Source organism: Juglans microcarpa x Juglans regia, chromosome 1D, assembly GCF_004785595.1.
Source record: "Juglans microcarpa x Juglans regia isolate MS1-56 chromosome 1D, Jm3101_v1.0, whole genome shotgun sequence".
Lineage (NCBI taxonomy): Eukaryota > Viridiplantae > Streptophyta > Magnoliopsida > Fagales > Juglandaceae > Juglans > Juglans microcarpa x Juglans regia.
This window is the reverse complement of record NC_054594.1, coordinates 29,608,556-29,627,370: the sequence shown is the minus strand read 5'-3', so window position 1 is coordinate 29,627,370 and position 18,815 is coordinate 29,608,556. Positions and strand designations below refer to the sequence as shown.

The following is an 18,815-nucleotide window of genomic DNA, read 5'->3' as shown; positions in this document are numbered from 1 at the left end:
CTTAAGAGAAATTCTATTTGCAATCCTGAGTAGGAGACTGCGTATGCAGTCTTATTGATGAATGAGGGTTACAGAGAAAAAAATCATTTTAAAAATGATATTATTGTAATTTTAAAATTTTTTGAAAACATAACTGTATAAACTTGCATGAGCAGTCTCTATTTGTGGATTGTTTGTAGACTAACTCTTTGCGTAAATATTGATCCCACCTTAAAATAGATACAAGTAATGAATTTATCTAATATTTTTGTAAAGTTTATTATTTAATTAATATAAAAATAATATATTTTAACGAAAATATGAATTATATTGATATGAGAGTTTTCTTATGGCCTTCTCTAAAATCTCGAGTCGACGTACTTCCCTATCTGAGTCTGTGGAGTAGGAAACGAGGATCTTCTTCAACAGCAACAACTGATCTATGAATGGCGCAACCTATCTCCATCAGACTCTCATGGCTATAACTTTTGGAGCAATTCTCAGAAGGTGGAGTGAGGCCATCAAATTGTCTTCGACAAATAAGATTAAGATCAAATATCCACGTACGGGTTTACCTGACCAAACTGGGTTGCATATCTTTTGTGGAATCAAATTCGAATAAGTAGATGTGTTCCCCAATCTCAACGAGAATGATTTCAGCGTCCAGTTTCAAGGCTTTTAGATCCACTATAATGCATCTAAGATTATAATGGATGTAAAAGCCTCTCTACTAATTATATGCTTCTCAATCATAGTTTTACCCACTAAGTAGTTCTAACTTCTTTCCTTCTCTGGCTATTGCTGCTTCAGTATCATTCTATTCAGTAAGAAATAGCCGTGCCCACAGATCAGTTATATCTTCCCCGATCAATTGCTTGTTAGTGGCACCTTTTTTCCTTTTAGGCCTGGTTTTGATAACAAAAGTCTCTCATCCCATCTCATCTTATTTCAATATCCAAACACCACAAACACAAATATTTTTTTAATTTTTTCAGCTAATCATTACAACTTTTTCAAATAAAACACAAAAAACAATTCAAAAGTTTCAAATACCAAAAAAAAAATTATATTCAAAAATTATATTCTAATAATATTTTAACATTATAATACTTTTATTTAACTTTTTTTCTCTTTTTTCAAAATCCTATAAAATATCTCAACTCAAGCCATTTCACTACTATTCACACATCATCACATCTCACTATCCAAACTAGGCATTAATCTCACTGTCAGAAAACATTAAGAAAAAACTCTTTGGCCTAGGCAAACTCTACCTTCAGTTTATACAACCAAGGAAAGACCTTCTCCCCTAAAAGCACTAGTATTGGACTAGTCAAATGACAATTAAGTCCAAAATATAGCTAAATTTTGTATAAATGAGTTGCATTGGACTAGCTAAAAACATTTAGGCGAGATTTTGAGTTACAGTAACTCAAAACAAAAATTCAAAGTTGGTGAGACACTGTTTACGGATCAAATCCATATTTTATTGATAAATAATCACCAATGGTTCCCTTTTCACGCTTTCTACTTTCATTTATCTCTTTTTTTTCTCTTCTCTCTCCCTTTCCCTCTTTTCCTCTCGAGCCCAATACCCTTTGTCTTTGTCTCTCCCTTTCTCTCGTAGAGCTTCACCTGACAGTTCCTTTCTCCCCCTTTCTCTCTCTGTTTTTCTGTTTCGTTGTCCCTTTCTCTCTCCATTGTCCATTGTCCTTTTGTTGCCTGGGTGAAGGACCAAATAGCAACCCTTCGTGTTTGTTCTACACTGACAATCGGCAACTACCTTCCTTTTGGCCTGTGCTACGACACCTTGTGAGGATCTTCGATCCAAAGCCCTAAACTACCTCTCTGCGACTCTCTATTTTGGTTTGAATATATGCAAGGGTAAAAATTTCTAGAATTTCTCATTGATCTTACTTGATTTTGTGCTAATCTTTGCTCTTGTTGGATGTATTTTGCTGATTTTAGTGGTTTCCTTTTAGGTTTGTATTTTAGATCAATGTCATTATATGTCACTCATTTCTAGATCAACGTTCTTCTATCCTCATTGCAATGGATATGGGTGTTTGATTTAGTGGATGATTGAGGAAAGTTAAATTTGATTTGTGGCGATATTCAGTCGAACTATGTAGGGCTAATTTATGAGCTAACAATATTTTTTCATCTTTGTAGATTGGGAAGGCAAAACTTATGTACAAAGAGATGGAGAAGGCAAACTTCACGATGGAGCACTGTTGGTGTCTTTTGAGATACCATCCAAAATGGCAGCAACACATCATAACCCTGTGGAGGAGAGTGAAGTTGCTATAGACTCTGTGGAGTAGAACGTGGAGGTTCTTGGTGAGAGACCTTCAGGCAAAAAAGTGGAGAAAGAAAAGGAGAGGAAACAGAAGTTCCAGGAAGGCCATGATGCTAAGATCAACATGACCTTAGCTCGAATGGCCGAGGATAGACACCGGTGCATGTAGAGCAGATAACAACTATGTTGAAGGCAAATCGTGATAGATGTACATAATTTTAACTAAAAGAGAAAAAGTTCAAGGTGAAAATGATGAGATTGGATCTTACTGGCATGAATGCCATGCCACAAGAATACTTCCTTAATATTCAGATGGAAATTTTTGAGGCATCAAAGTCCCATTCTGGATGTACATCTACATCTCCATCCACACCTTATGGAGGTGTGTAACTGGCTAGGCAAATTATTTTTGTTCTGATTTTATTGACTGTCTAGCAACATGTGGGCTGGAAAAACATGTGCCTAGGTAGCAACTAAGGTGTCATATTTTTATAGATGAGATCTGGTATATGCACAATTGAAGTGGTTTGTTTTTCTTTTGCCTTTTGAGACCTGGACAGATTATTTTGGTTGAAATGGATAATCTGGTTTTTGTGTTTGACATGGATGATACACAACTTGTAAATGGATGAATAGCCTGTGGGTGCTTATGTTGTAAATTTTTAAATTTTTGTGAATTGGTGGGTTGGACAGCATTACTTAAATTATTTGTATTTTGATTTAGCAAAGTGTTGGTGTTGGTATAAATTGCATTGCTGAAAGTGTTGTATTTTGAAATTATTGACAATGGACAAATATCGTTCTTAATGTGTGTGATATAGACTGTGTTTTTATCTTGGACAGATTACTCCACAATAGACTGCATGGCTTTATTAAGTTCTTTTTGAAACTTTCATTAGTAAACAAAGTTATATTATGTCCAGATTTTTCAAAAAATATTTTTTGTGAAAACAACGCTATGTTATGTCCGTTGGTAAACAAGGCTACATTAATAATAAACAAGACTATGCATAATATAGTACTTTTAATCCGATTTTTCAGACTAATGTAAATGTCAAATACATTAATGTCGTAACAAACATTAATGTCATTCTAACAATAAAAATAGAAATGTTGAATAATAAAAGTACTTAAATTAACATAGAGTATATGTGATTGTTGAGTGTGAGAAGGGTTGGCAAAATGTGTTTGTTGGATAATTAGGTTGAGGAAAAAAATAGCTGGGAAACAATGATTTTAAGTAAAAATTAAATTATTAATTAATATATAGAGTGTATTTACAAAATATAAAAAAAATTATTAAAATACATAATATTATATTATTATTTTGACTTTAGGATGGATAATTCAATGTAGATTAATATCTTCAATGGCTTTTGACTTTAGCCAAAACTCAACTTTTAGACAAATTTTGGACTAAGACATTGCCAATGCTCTAAGAGCATTGACATTGGACTAGCCAAATGCTAGTTAAATCCAAAATTTAGCCAAGTTTTGTATAAATGACTTGCAATTGGACTAGTTAAAAACATTTAGTTTAGACTTTGAACTACAATAACTCTAAACAAAATTTCAAAGTTGGAGAGTTACTATTTACCCATCAAACCCATATTTTATTCACAAATACTCAATAAAACTTTATTAAATTATTTTTAAAACTTTCGTTAGTAAACAAGGTTATATTATGTCCAGATTTTCCAAAAAATATTTTTTTGTAAACAAGGTTATATTATGTTGGATAATTAGGTTGATATAAAAAATAGTTGGAAAACAATAATTTTAATTAAATATTATATTATTAATTAATATATGGAGTATCTTTGCAAAATATAAAAAAACAATTTACTAAAACATATTATTATTAAAATACATAATATTATATTATTATTTTGACTTTGAGATGGATAGTCCAATGTAAATTAATATTTTCAATGGTTTTGACTTTAGCTAAAACCTCAACTTTTAGCCAAATTTTAGATTTGACAATAGCTAGACTATTGCCAATGCTCTAAGACGAGAAACAGTAAACTACTAAACTCAATCTTATATTTAAACTAAAAAAGACCAAAATTATACAGAACCAACAAATCTACATGATTTGTGAACGAAGAATTGTCTCAAAAAAAACTTTAATTATTAACTATTTTAGATTTTATATTCATATTGATTAATTATTTTGAAATTTTGGCTATTCATCTGGCAATAATGATTTTGAAAAACTCTAATAATATTTGAATAGATTTTTTTAATATATATATGTTTTTTTTTTTTATAGAAAGTTTGAACTTCATTGCAAAGGGGTACTAAAGGCTTCAAATCTGAGTACAAGATAATTGATCAACATAAATAACATGTTCCATAAAAGTAGGAACAAAATGCCACCATAGCTGCATTTGTGTAGTTGTCCATGCATGTCTAGCCAAATGATGTGCTGCAGCATTTGAGAGGCGACCACAATGTTGGATCTTGCAATTCGAATTAGTCTTATGATTTCAGTAATAACTGTTCACATAGCTATAAAAGAATCTGCTTCACTATTAACTTCCTCAACCAAATGTTTACAATCACTTTCAATCACAAGATTTTGGATGCTAATGTTTAGACAAAGTTGTAATCCCCTCAAAACAGTAGTAGCTTCCACAATTTCAGGTTCAAAAAATTCCTCTTCCCCTTTAATTATAGCCATAATAATAGAACCGTAGGAATCTCTAGGAATTGCCCCAATACCAGTTTTATTTTGGTCAAAGACTAAGGCTCCATCACAATTAAGCTTAAACTAAACAGTTGGTGGAGGAGACCACCTATAAATCATGTTTTTGGAAGTACCACGAATCTACAACCTAGAAATCTGCATGCACTTCTTTGAAAAAACAAAATCCATAACTTGTAGGGGTGTTAGACTAACATGCTCATGGATCATCTTGTTTCTCCTACGCCAGAAAACCTAAGCCATCAGGATAAAATCAGATAAGTCCTCTGTTGATCCCTCTGAAAATACTTGCATTGCAGTAGCCATGAAAGAAGAAAATTGATTCATCTGTTGAAAGTTAGAAAACTTTCTCACCTAATATTCATGAATGGAAGGACAGAAAAATAATGCATGAGCTAAATCTTCACGACTGTGTGCACAAAAACAACAAGCCCCATCCACATCCACCCTTTTACTAATAAGATTAGCCTTAGTGGGAAGTATCTCTTTGCATGCTCTCCAAGCAAAAAGCTTGACTTTGTGAGGGAATTTTAACTTACATAAACCATTCCAGAATTTCTTTGTGGTAGCCCCATAAGATGTTTCCCCCACATTTCTAGCAAAAGGTGACTTAAAAAACTTGTAAACACTTTTAACACTAAAACAACCACTTTTTTCAAGCTCCCATATCCACATGTTAGCCTTATCTGAATAACTAGGATGTAGCCTCAATATAACCTCTGTAATTTTTGGATTGAAGAGCGATCTAACCTTAGAAAGGTTCCACCACTGAATATTGTAGTCTATTAGAGAAGCAACTTGTCCTTCAGTTCCTCAGTCATCCTAGCCTGTTGAGGATTGTGAACCATGATTTCCTTTCTTAACTCTCTAAGACCAGGTAGTCATACATAATTTAGGATGTGTATATTTCTTCCATTCCCTACATTCCATCTCCCACCTTTTAAGAGCAAATTCTTAGCCTCCCATATTCGTCTCCATGCATAAGAGGGAGAGTTACCAAGAGAGGCCTCGAGCAAGCTGCAAGTTGGAAAGTACCTTGCATTATAGATCATATAGAAAAGAGTCCTTGTCTTGCTGCAACCACCATCCCTATTTAGCCAACAATGCCATGTTAAAAGTTTCCAATTCTTTGAAGCCTAGACCCCCAACAGCTTTAGTGCTACACATCTTGTGCCAACTAACCCAATGAATTTTCCTCTTTTCATTTTTTTGCCCCCACCAATATTTGGCCATTATACTCTCAATAACAACACAAAGTTTAGAATGGAGTTTGAAACAACTCATTGCATAGGAGGGAATGACAAGAGCCACAAACTTAAGGAGTACCTCCCTACCCCCTTAAGAGAACATGTGGCTTTTCCAGCCTTGAAGTTTTAACCAAACTTTTTGCTTAATCTTAGCAAAAGCAATCTGTTTGGATCTTGCAACAACAGAGGGCAATCCTAGGTACTTATCATACTACTGGATCTTATTTGTATTCCAGTTTAAGAGCTTCATTGCTCTCAGTGGGGCTGTTCAACAGCCACCACCGATGATAGTTGAGAAATCTCCACATCTTTCTCATTCAGTTTTAGCCTTATTCTTCGGCCTCTTTGACACTCTAGGGGCCTCACCACCACCAATTTCAACTGCAAGTCTTTTAGAACCAATAGCAGCATCAAGACAAGTGGTGCCATTACCTTGGGATCTTGCAATATGCTTCCATGTTCGAGTTCTATGATGCTGTTGATTAAGCACGTGCATGGGTGTAACTTCTTCATTCCCTCCAACTGGTATACTCAAACACTCCCCTTTGTCAGTGATTGAAATACCCCCCATACGATTCTACATTCTCAGAGGCCTTCTTCAAATAGTTACTGTTTAAACTTCATGGTTTATCGGCTAAAACCTCTCCATAAAAAAACCCCAAAAATTGCTCCTCATGATTATCAGTTTGAAATGGTGGCTAGGTAACGGAAGGATTAGCATTAACTCCGAGTTTTGTGCAGAAACAGAGTTATCCGTCATAACTGTAATTTTTTGGATATTCACTATATCTATGGTAGCCACAACAGGCTGCACTGATGACCTCCTCATCTCCTGTTGCTGGAAGAAACGACTTCGCATAGCACTCCCATCACCTCCTAGATTCCCCGCTCGCAGCCATGGCCCATAGGGAAATTTAGAGACATTCAGATTAGCCATAGATTCAGACCAACGCTCACAGCCACGATGCAAATGCCCCAGCAATCCACATAAGTAGCATAGATTAGGGAGACGTTCATAGGAAAATCTTACCCAAATGGGATGAGTAGATCCTATGCATACTTTCTTACCACGTAACAGAGCTTTCGATACATCCATGCATACCTGGATGCGCATAAATTCTCCCGATGCCAATTCATCCTACTCAAGATCCACTTCAATCACCTTTCCCAAAGCCTGACCAATGCGTCTCCCGATAGTAGAATTACAGACCATGATTGGAAGGCCATGGATACAAACCCAAAAAGAGCCTCTGTTAAATGAGCTTGATGTGTTTGTTTAAGCCCCTCCACATCATTAATCAAAACAAGTTGCTTATCAAACGACCAGGGTTCATTTCATTTAATACGATCCTTATCCTTCATATCTTCAAACTAGCGATAAACAAAGTGAGATTCAAGTCACTAATGGTAATAGCCTTACCGGGACGCCATACCTTCTTCATAGTCGATTTCAACGCTTCCTTGTTAAAATGCTTCATTGTTAGTAACTTGAATAACAAGCAGCGTTTAGCCCTAATCAAAGCATCTCCCACCGAGTTCTCCTCCACAACAATCACCTCTTCCTCTTGTTCCATCAACAATAGACAGGCACACAAGTTCTCAATGCTGTGATCCATGCTAAAATAGCATTCACAGAGAACAACCTAAAAACGGGTCGTCAAGATGACCATGCAAACCTGCACTTGGCAGGAGAGAAAACCTCTATGTTGAGAGGAGGTTTAAGAATCTTGCTTTCTAAAGTTTTGAAATCTCTTATATATATATATATATATATATTATATGCATTTTTCAATTAAATAACCAATTCTTGATGATTTTCGTAAGTTTTTATTCAAGTAGTTTATTCATGAAACCGTTAAATTATATCACATTAGAATAGATAAAATCCCAAATACACAGGAAATATACATAAGAATTACCTAAAGTTTACAATTAATAATAAAAAGTCATGAACATTTAGTTCGTTATAAACAATGGCCCCCACCCATGAAAGCAATATTTTATAAAGAAAAAAAAACTTTCAGCTTTTCCATTGTTCTCTCCTGGTTTTCGAAGCTTTTATCATTTCACTCCCTTCAAATACACCAACACATATATATAGGGACCATTTTCAAGATTGACGCAACTTGTGAGTTACCTCGGAGACCTCTCCAACTTATTAGAAAATCCACCAGTCTAAGGGACATGACCCATGATAATCCAAGTCCCCTAAAAAAAATCATCCCACATGGTCTTGGCTACCTCGCAATTAGGAACAGATAGTTGATTGATTCACCATCTTTCTTACATATGAAACAACAATTCAATATTATTACATGACGTTTCCTTCGGTTATCTGTGGTAAGAATTTTGCTCAATGTTGTTGTCCAAACAAAAAAAAAAAAAAAAAAAACCGCTTTTGAATGAACTTTCTTCTGCCAATATTAGGGGTGTAACCAGTCCGGTTTTGGACAAAATCTAAGACCGAACTGGTATGTACCGGTTTTGTATTTTTCAAAACAGATTACGCACCGGTTACCTTAAAAAAAACTGATTTAAAAAAATCTGTTTTATACTTTTATTAATATATTAGACTATATAATAGTATTAATATTAGACTATTGGTATAGTTATAAGTTATATATTAGTATTAGTTATAAACTATATATTTAATATTAGTATTAGTTATAAAATTTTAGTGATTTAGTTATAAAATTCAAACCGGAAAACCGGTCCGGACCGGATCGGACTAGACCGGTTTTACCGGTTTTGAACCGGTCCGATCTGGGACAGGTTCTTAGAATGTGAAAACCGGCCAGTTCCGGTCCGGTCCGGTTTTAGGATTTTTCGGACCGGACCGGTTGATAAAAAATATATATAAAAAATTATATTTGTATTATTGTATATATAAGTTTTATACAAAATATTATATATATATATATTAATATATATAAGTTTTATATATTATGTATAATTATAAATTTTTATGTGAAATTTTTATATATAATATATATAATTATATATATTCATATATCAAATAATTTCTTATTCTTCCATGGGAATGTGGGCGTGCCTGGGCTCGTTAAAACTTTTTGAAAAGATCTGACCTTGAATTTACTTTTCTTGGAAGGGCTTTAACTCATCATGTTCATGGACTCTTGGTCATACATATAGAATACAGTGCCGCATAGATCTTTGAAATAACCTCCAACTCCTCTTGTTCATGGTACTCTTGGGCTGTCCTAGTGAAATCAACATTCCATTGAGGGAGGCCACTAGAAAAAATCAAGAGATCCACTATCAATGCATCATTTACTCATTCGAGCTCAAATATGGCGGGGAAAGTGTCTTGGAGGCTTCATTCACCACATCATTTATTATACTAAAATTTGACATGAGAGCTATCACCCACTACAATATGTGTATGTCTCTGGAAGATCTCTTCATTCCTGATGTATTTCCACAAACCCACTCCATATGGGCCGCGTACCTCATTCAAGCACCAATCACCCCATGCCTCCCCAGCTTGTGCATCTATAACAGAAGCCCCCCTAGCGTGCTAGTATCGCCACAACCATTTACCCAATAGGGCTTAGTTGTACTTATAAATCACCAATCCACTCCAAAAAAATAGAGTACAAACCATGAACCAATTAACCAAATAGAACTTGAACTCGTCCCCTAAACCACTCCACAAGAAATCGCATTGTAGCTTCTCAATACAGTTGACAATCTTCATTGAGAGCGGGAACAAGGACAGGTTAGAGAGAGTATTTTTAGGCTCCATTTGGGTAGTGAGAACACTCCGCTACTATTTATTATTTTATGATTACTTTTTACCTATTTTTCATTACTTTTTACTACTATTCAGGCTGTTTGAATTCAGAAACTGTTTCATCTTATCTCGTATCATTTCATTATAACAACTTTATTAAATTCATACACAAAATATAAGAAATAATTCAACTTTTTCAAATCTCAAAACAATAATAATATTAAAAAATAATATTCTTACAATATTTTTTTCAGCTTTCATTTTTCATCTAAAATTATCTTATCTCATCTCTGAATCCAAACCATATTTATCATTATCTTTTCACTATTATTCACAGAATATATAAGATCACCTTACTATCCAAACTCAACCTTAATCAAAGTGAGTCAATGTTAAGACATGAATTAAATGTTTTTCAATTATTTCATATAAATAAATAATTTTATTTAAAATACTTTACATAATTTAATTTATAAAAATTTTAAAATAAATTTTAATTTATTTTAATTTTTTTAAAAAAATAAATCTCTTTATTTTGATTGCGAATATACCGTATTCACTGTACAGAGCCGCAGGGGAATTAAAATCAGTCCCGACTCTTCCCCTTCTCTCCGTTACATCCATGCCAGTCCGTTGGCCCGAGACTGAAAGAACCATTGTCAAAATTGCACAGAGCTAGTGCTTTAGTCCCTAATCCAGAACCCCAGCGAACTCGTGAAATCTAGTCTTACTAGAGTTTTCACTTTTCGTTCCCTCCTACTTCTCCTTCTCTCTATTCCCGGTCTGATTACTGACGGTATTTGCTACACGTGAAGATAAATTTTGGGCAGCGGAAGCTAAATTTCTCGATCTTTTTCATCCGAATGCGGGGAACTTGTCCTTGAAATCAAGCTCTCTGGTATGGTTTTGGTACGTTTAGTACGTAACTTATACTTTATTTATAAATTTCGTCAGGAAGTTTTTGTGACCCTAATTTAGTTATTGAAGTGAGGTAGAGTGAAGATGGGAAAGTTGAAGAAGAACACACTTTTTCTGTTCGCATGGATCTTTGTTCGAGTTGACAATGTTTTGAAGCATGAAGATATCTTCATTATTTACAAGGAGAAAACTGACAAGTAATTAAGGAGGATTAGGTTAAATTGACTACGTGAATACCATTATACAATGATCCATGAATTTAAGTCCCATGAATTATACCAGAAGTGAAAATTGTTACAAACTGAAGTGGCCTTAAGTCATGTGAATCATAATTGCCCATGAATTACACTTGACACCATAACTGATGACCAGGTCAGTTTCTAACTGAGTTTTGAAAATTTTAGTGCTCCTAAGTCCTAAAGTGACCCATCCAACTAAGATTGTGAATGTTGTACTTGGAAAATTTGACTCTAACCTGTTGAGTAACCTGGTTATTGTGTGGTATTGTAACGATTCTTGTATTTATGCACTCACAGTAGTTGTGCTTGGGATCTGTTCTTAGCTGTATCTATTGGCATGGATATAAGTGTTTTGCTTTGGTGCACAAAGTTTCAATACTTGCCACAATGTGCATAGATTTTGTTCTATGCACAAATGTAAACAAGGCATAATATTGTAAGAACATAATAGTACCTGGATGCGCCCTTTTGTGTTTTTAATGAAATTTTATCACTTAAAAAAAAAAAAAAATTCAGAACAGCCTTGTTGTTCCACACTTAATAAGTGTCTGCATAAATGTTAAACAATTACCGTGATGATAAGTGATGGAAAAGGCACGTCTTGTGAGGGAGGGTGCCCTGCATACTTTAGTAAAATGCAGTGGGCATCGAGATGAAAGAGACCTCCAGCCCATCAGTTGTCATGCGTAAATATACGTTAGGGACACTTTACCTGAGGACTCCTCCCAATTAGCTCAGTTTTTTTTTTTTTTTTTTTATAAGTAAAAATTTATTAATGTCAATAGGCATAGCCAAGTACACTGGATGTATACAAGAGAAAACACCTAGTTGGGAGAAGCTCAAATTTTAATATAATTCATCCAGAATATGAATACGATACAGACTTGATTCCCATCATGAGTGCTCAAAATGTCAAACGGTATTCCTCAAAGAATGATAGTTTTTTTCTCTCCACTTATTTATAAAAAAATGGAGTTTTTCCTCTCCACTTGATCACCAATGTAAATTGCAATTGAATGTAATTGTCTCGCTCATGCTATTTCTTTCTATGAGCAACCAGTTGAGGGTTTCCAAATTTGTTCTATAAAAAAGATTGGTGCATCCAGTGGAAGTATTAATGCTGCTTTTTCACTATGTGAATTTAACATATGTCCGTACGATGTTGCTTAATTCCACCAATCTTGTCTCTTGTTTTGGTAGGTTGATAATGGCAAGCACCTCTGGTCAAGGATATAAATTAAACAGAAATTATAGGTGTTGGCTAACTGAAACTTTTGATGGCCATGATACAGCTGATGATGATCTGTCAGATAATCTGGATGGAAATGATGACATGATTCAACCATCCCTGCAAACTTTTCCTTCAACTTTGGTAGGTCTGGAACCATTTGTTGGCATGCAGTTTGAATCAGCAGAGGATGCTAGAGAATTTTACGAGATGTATGGCAGGCATCTAGGATTTACCATACGGAATAACCGCACGCGTCGTTCACTTAAAGATAACTCAATAATTGGTCGGGAATTTGTTTGCTCGAAAGAAGGCTTCCGTATAGGAAAGCATGCAAATAGAAAAAATGGAGTTCTTTCATCACGACAAGCCACTAGAGAGGGATGCAATGCAATGATGAGGATAGCTGCCAAGGATGGGGGAAAGTGGGTAATATATGGTTTTGAAAAAAAGCATAACCATGAGCTGAATCCTAGCAAAGTTCCACCTCGACGATCTCATAGGCTAGCGTTCTGTGAGGTATGTTTGTGGGTTTATTTGTCGTGGATTATGCATATTATGAGAACTATATATTAGATTGTTTCCAACGAGCACTTGAAAAAGAATGTGAATTTCATTGTTAGTTCACATCTGTGAGATCTAAAACCATTTATGATGGAATTCAAAAGCAAAACTGGATATGAATTTGCTATAATTTCTATCATGCATTTGTTATATTTATCGTCATTACAAGTAATTCATTTTTTGTTTTTTTTGAATTGGGTAATTTCATGCTAACCAAAAAATTTTGAGAGAAAACAAACTTTCTGAAAGTGCCCAACGGAATTGAAATTACATGAGTAGGTTTTCACATCCTGCCATGTATTGTAGGCTACAGATTTGAAATAGTGAAAATCTCTAGCTATCCAAGCTATCTATGTTAATCATTTCTGATTAAAGTTACCAATTACTAGATCTGATTTGCCAATAGAAGTTTCAAATTTCTGGGCTGTTTCTGGAAGTTTCAAATTGTCCTTAGTGCAGGTGCTCCTAGATTTGATGATGTAGAAGATCCTATTATTTTCTTTCTACAATACAACTCAATCCTTTCACCCATAACATAAACTTGTATCTGCTTTTATATGCTTTCACAAATGCACAATTCTCCCATGCATTTACACTATAGCTGTAAAATAATAAAGGCTCAAAGCCTAGTGATTGCCCGAATGAGATGATATTTATGAGTTCACTTGTATGTAGATGCCTGCACGATTGTCTCGAACCATACCAAACATGTAATTAGTCACCTATCCAATAAAAATTCTTATTTATGCTTTAGTTGCGGGCTATTGTATTATTGTTTCTTTAAATGTATTTAGTTGATGTTGGGTACATACATGTCCTATGGGTTATGGATTAACATGTCTCCTCTTCAATCTTTTGCTTCATGATGATGGTGGGTTTTGCCTGAAATTTGCTATCCCCACTATGGTTCCCTAAGGCGTGAATGGACATACTATCCATTCTTATGGCTAATCTTGTGTTTGATCGCTCTCTCTCTCTAAAAAAAAAAAATATTTCATTTCATTAGAACAATATGGAGTCATCATCACCAAGGATGGTGGATGTATTTTTTTATATAAGTAGATAGTGGATGTATTTTAGCAGTATCATTTCCTAAAATGTCAATTGAAAAATTATATTTGGAAGTCAGCTTATTGAAATACCTTGTACACCACTGATATGAAAGTAGACCACATAAGATAGCATAAAAAAATTTTTGTGTTTTGAATTTTTTTATGATTGTCCTGGGTTCTCACTATAAGCAGTATGTTTACCTACCGACTTCTAAGTAGCATAACTCATGCTGATTTTATTGTATTTCTCTTACCCAAGCATCTCATGTCCGTAAGGCCTTTAAATGTGCGAAAAGGCGGACTTGCTTCTACCATTTGGAGCGCCAAGCGTTTCAACTTTTTGTTTAAGGGGATGCTTGGGGAATGAGATGAAATGAGAATTTTGTAAATAGTAGTAAGATGGTTTGTGAATAGTAGTGAGATAGTTTGAGTTAAGTATTTATTGAGTTTTGGGAAATGAGATAAAAAGTTAAATAAAAAATATTATAAAGTTAAAAATATTGTTAAAATATAATATTTTAATATTATTTTTGTTTTGGGATTTGAAAACGTTGAATTGTTTTTTGTTTTTTGTTTTTTATTTGAAAATTTAGGAAAATTGGAATGATTAGTTGGTAAGTGTTTGTGTTTAAATGTTGTTTAGGAAGGAAATGAAATGGAATGAGATGAGATGAGATGAAATGAGATAAGATGAGATGAAATATGTTTCCAAACATCCCCAATTCCCCCCTGTAGAAGGGAATATGGAAAAAAGAATATTGTTCTGAAGATCCCCGTGGTTCGAAGCTAATTTTCCGAGTTTATATATTCTCCTAAAACATAGAATTTGAGAAATTAATCAACTTGTAAGGACCATTCATTTTCTTTTTGGTCCAGTCAAGTGATGAGTTATGATCCACAGATCGGGCCCAGTACAATATATGCTTGGTGGTACCATCAATTGACGAGTTCAACCCCCAGCAACCATCTGCCACTGCTTTTTCAAAAAATATGTCCTTTCTCATAATTCAAACCCTGTAATCTTTCTGATCAGCTTGCAATTCCACAGGTTATCTAATTTCTCTCTTTGCAGGATGAGAAAGATTTGAAAATCCGGGAACTAACCACGGAGCTGCATCGTGAGAGAAAGAAATCTGCAGCTTACCAGCAGCAACTACAGTTGGTTTTAAAATATATTGAGGACCATACTCAGAGGCTGTCATTAAAAGTTGAAGTGGCAGCTAACAACATGAGAGAATTAGAGTCTGAGGAGCAAGACAGTGCACGATCTGAGCAGTGTGTCGAGTGAACCCACTCTTTATAATTGTGAATTGTATCTGATTTCTCCAGTTAAATGGATAAGATCCTTTAAAACAGTTTGGGAATCACTCTATATGGCTCCCTGCATCCAAGGCTAGCCGCCTGCATTTCTTAATAAGGTCCTGCAAAGTTTTCTTTCAACACCCCCAACATTTTTTCCTAAATGCTCCGCAGAATAGATGGTCAATCATTACAGTTTTACCACGTCTAAAACGGTCATTTTAAATTGTTAGAAGGTCCAGTATGTAATCTGGATCCTGAGTGTAAAATGGTTTATACCTGACATTGGACATGGGATTTGCTGGGATAGTAACTGCAACTGAGTTTAGAAAGGAAGTGCCGGCTGTTTGGGAGAGAAGCTTTGCTTTCCATATAGGTTCTTGTTTTGTATTTTATTATGGATTTGGAGGGTAAGGTCTTTTTGCGGTTTTGAATAGGCAAGAGGTATGCCTAAATGCTTGATTTCCGTGATATGTTTCCTTATGACTAGGATATTGGATAGGGTTGTGGCTTTTTAGAGAACTCATATTTTTCCTTATGACAAGGATTTGGATAGGTTCTTTTTAGTAGACACTGTATATTTATGCAGGACCACTAGGTATTTAGATGAGATAGTTGTTTCCAATTCTAGGTTTGGGACAGTTTGGTCTTCTTCAAGTACAGTAATCCCAAATGCATTATGCCATCTTGGCGGAATAGACATTAGAGGGCTATATAAAAAAACTCAACTTCTTTTATCAAGGAAAACACTACTCCCACGTACAAAACTCATCGATTGTTTGTTTGTTTCTTTTTTAGTTAATGGTTAAGGAAGTATATTTTAATGAGTTGATTTTTTTTTTAATTTTTTAACCAGATTACAATTCTAGAATCCTCTTCACCTTAAAATTCTTAAACCCAACCCATATCATCCTATAAATAGATTCTCAAGCACTGTACATGCACCTACCTCTTCAAGCCTAAATTGTTTGTTTGTTTATTTTTATTATTTTTTTTTGTTTGTTTTTTTAACCTTTAGCATATCGTAGCCTCATCTCCACAACCATGAAACATGGCAACGTCACCATTGTCTCTTCCTCCCTCCTAATCACAACCACCATCGTCCCTTCATCGCGCCATGATCGATTTTGTGTCAAAAATTTTAGAAAACAACATTACAAAGTAAGTAGCTTGATCATAAATTAGGATTAATAGACGTTAGCTAATTATAAATATTATTATTAAAGCCAGTTCTTTGAAAGCCAGTGTTTCTGTACCACACGTCATAATATTTACAAGCACGTCATTTATCATGTTTCATTCCGCATATTATAGTTATGTATGTATTATGCATCTCACATAGCATAAGACACGAAAGCTTTCCTAAGTTCAAGTGCAAGATAAAAGTCAGATCAATTTATTCAGATGGTCATTCAGATACATAGTACTAATGCAGTTTCAGGGTGGATGTGCAAGCTACGGACTCAAGTGGGGTCCACCATAGTATGCCAGAATACTATTAGTGGCTTCCCATGTGGTCGCGAGACGTGGGGCTGGTGCACAACCTCACACACAGGGTTAAGTGTGTTGGTCACTCAGATCATTCAGTCAATTCAGATAAATCAGTCATATATAACATAAACATCAATATGACCAGTCATGATTTTAGGTTCTCAGCATGAAATATTTTATGAGAAAACCTATGTTAAGTATGCTTATGTTATGATGAGTTTCTTATTGAGTTATCGACTCATTTTAGTTGTTTTATATTTTTAAACCACCTCAAGTCATAATATTTATGAATGTAGAGCTGTAGGATGAGACTTCGTTCAGGAAGGCGTGACAGTGGCCTAGATTATATACAAAGATTTTAAGTTATGATTTTTATGGCATAGATTTTGAGAAATTTTAATAAATGTTTCCGTGCACTCCCTCTTATGATCTTAATATTTTAATAAATAATGATTTTATTTATAGAATCTTTGTACCTAACGCTTACTTCAGAATAAAAGAAAATATTTTTTAGTCAAATTTAGCAGTAGCACTCCAGCTTCTCCGAGAATTTCTAAAAGTGATTTTATTTTTAAACTTGAGGAGCGGGGTGTTACATAACATGACTTCATGTGATATGTTTGATTTATTTTATAATATGTCTGATCTATTTTATAATAAAAGCAATTTTACAATATGAAGAATCGGATCAAGGCATATCAATTTGTGAAATTATTTTTATATAATTTGTTTTGTACTCAAATATTTCTCTTTCTTAATAAATGAAGTAGCAGAGTTAACGAGTGAATTCAATGCTTTGCCATGAATGATGGGATGAATATGTTATAGTATTGACGTGGATAGTAGATGGAGTATGGGAGAGAAAGTAGTAAGCCTATCATTATCTTTGGCTTACTACTTTCAAACTTTATTTTTTTATTATTTTCTTTTAAGTATTTTTTTAACATCCTTAATCATTAAGAAAAAATTAAAAAAATATATAACTTCATTAATAATCACTTTCTTAATTATTAAGTAAAAATAAATAAACAAAAAAAGGAAGTAATAAACAGATGGTAAGAGACAGTAAACCTATCATTATATTATGTTGTTTTGTAAAGCATTATGGTTATTTGTGGTGTAATTGTAACATCTCTCACAGATCAACATGATGTGCCCTTCATTGTTGGACCGGTAATGGCTCTTTTTGTTAGGAAGGTTTGTAGAAGATCTGTGTTGGGTGATTTTGTGAAGAAGTTGTAGGAAGCAGTAGCAAGTGTGAAGTATCGTGGGGCTTAACGGCTACTTGAGGTTTAACGGCAATTTGAAGCTTAACAGCTACTTGAAACGAAGCGTTGCAATTAAATGATATGTGGTGTTTTGGGCAATTGTAATAAACCATTTCTTTTCAGTTGGTTAGTTGTATTAAATGGCTATGTTTTATTGTGTAGCCTTAATATAAATAACATACTCGTGTAAAGGGAAAGGGTTTGGAAAATATCAGTTGTGAATTTAGTTGATTGTAAGGAGTTTGGAGATTACTCGAAAATCTCTCTCAAGGAATCAAAAGTCGATTTCTTGGTTTCGATCTTGTGTTCTTTTTTGTCTTTCTTGATTAATGCTTTCTTGTTCTTATTCTTGTACATTACTGGGTTCATAACAAGGAAGACCATTACAAGTGGTATCAGCTAGGCAATCCTCCCATGGCGGATAGTATGGGGGTAGCAGCAACGACGGCAATGAAGGCATAGCAAGAAGAGTCTTTACGACAACAAGAATGGATACATGAGCAACTCGAGGAGCATCATAATGCAATTTCTAGGATTATAGGCAGGTTAGACCAGTTAATTGAATGTCAACAACGTAATTCTAGTTCTTTAGGGGGTGTGAATCCTGAAGATGGAACCTTTGGTATGCCAATGAATTTTAGGGTTCGTTTGTTTTCAGAGATGAGATGAGATGAGATGAGATTAAAATTAAAAAGTTAAATAAAATATTGTTAGAATATATTTTTTAATATTATTTTTTTTTTGGGATTTGAAAAAGTTGAATTGTT

At 34.3% G+C, this 18,815-nt stretch overlaps 1 protein-coding gene across 4 annotated transcripts; it reads left to right on the top strand.

Annotated features, from left to right (window-relative positions):
• The first annotated feature begins 10,554 nt into the window (after positions 1–10,554).
• On the top strand, positions 10,555–15,345 carry LOC121238808 (protein FAR1-RELATED SEQUENCE 5-like). 4 transcript variants are annotated; one of them, XM_041135854.1, is made up of 4 exons: positions 10,555–10,898; positions 10,985–11,279; positions 12,347–12,893; positions 15,063–15,345. In XM_041135854.1, exons 2-4 carry the CDS (start codon positions 11,272–11,274, stop codon positions 15,276–15,278), a joined length of 771 nt encoding a protein of 256 aa, XP_040991788.1. In that variant the 5' UTR covers positions 10,555–10,898; positions 10,985–11,271; the 3' UTR covers positions 15,279–15,345. The 4 variants fall into 4 exon arrangements, with proteins under 4 accessions (XP_040991788.1, XP_040991780.1, XP_040991803.1 ...); XM_041135846.1 differs by having other exon boundaries at positions 10,977–11,279; XM_041135869.1 differs by lacking the exon at positions 10,985–11,279 and having other exon boundaries at positions 12,439–12,893.
• The last annotated feature ends 3,470 nt before the right edge of the window (positions 15,346–18,815 follow it).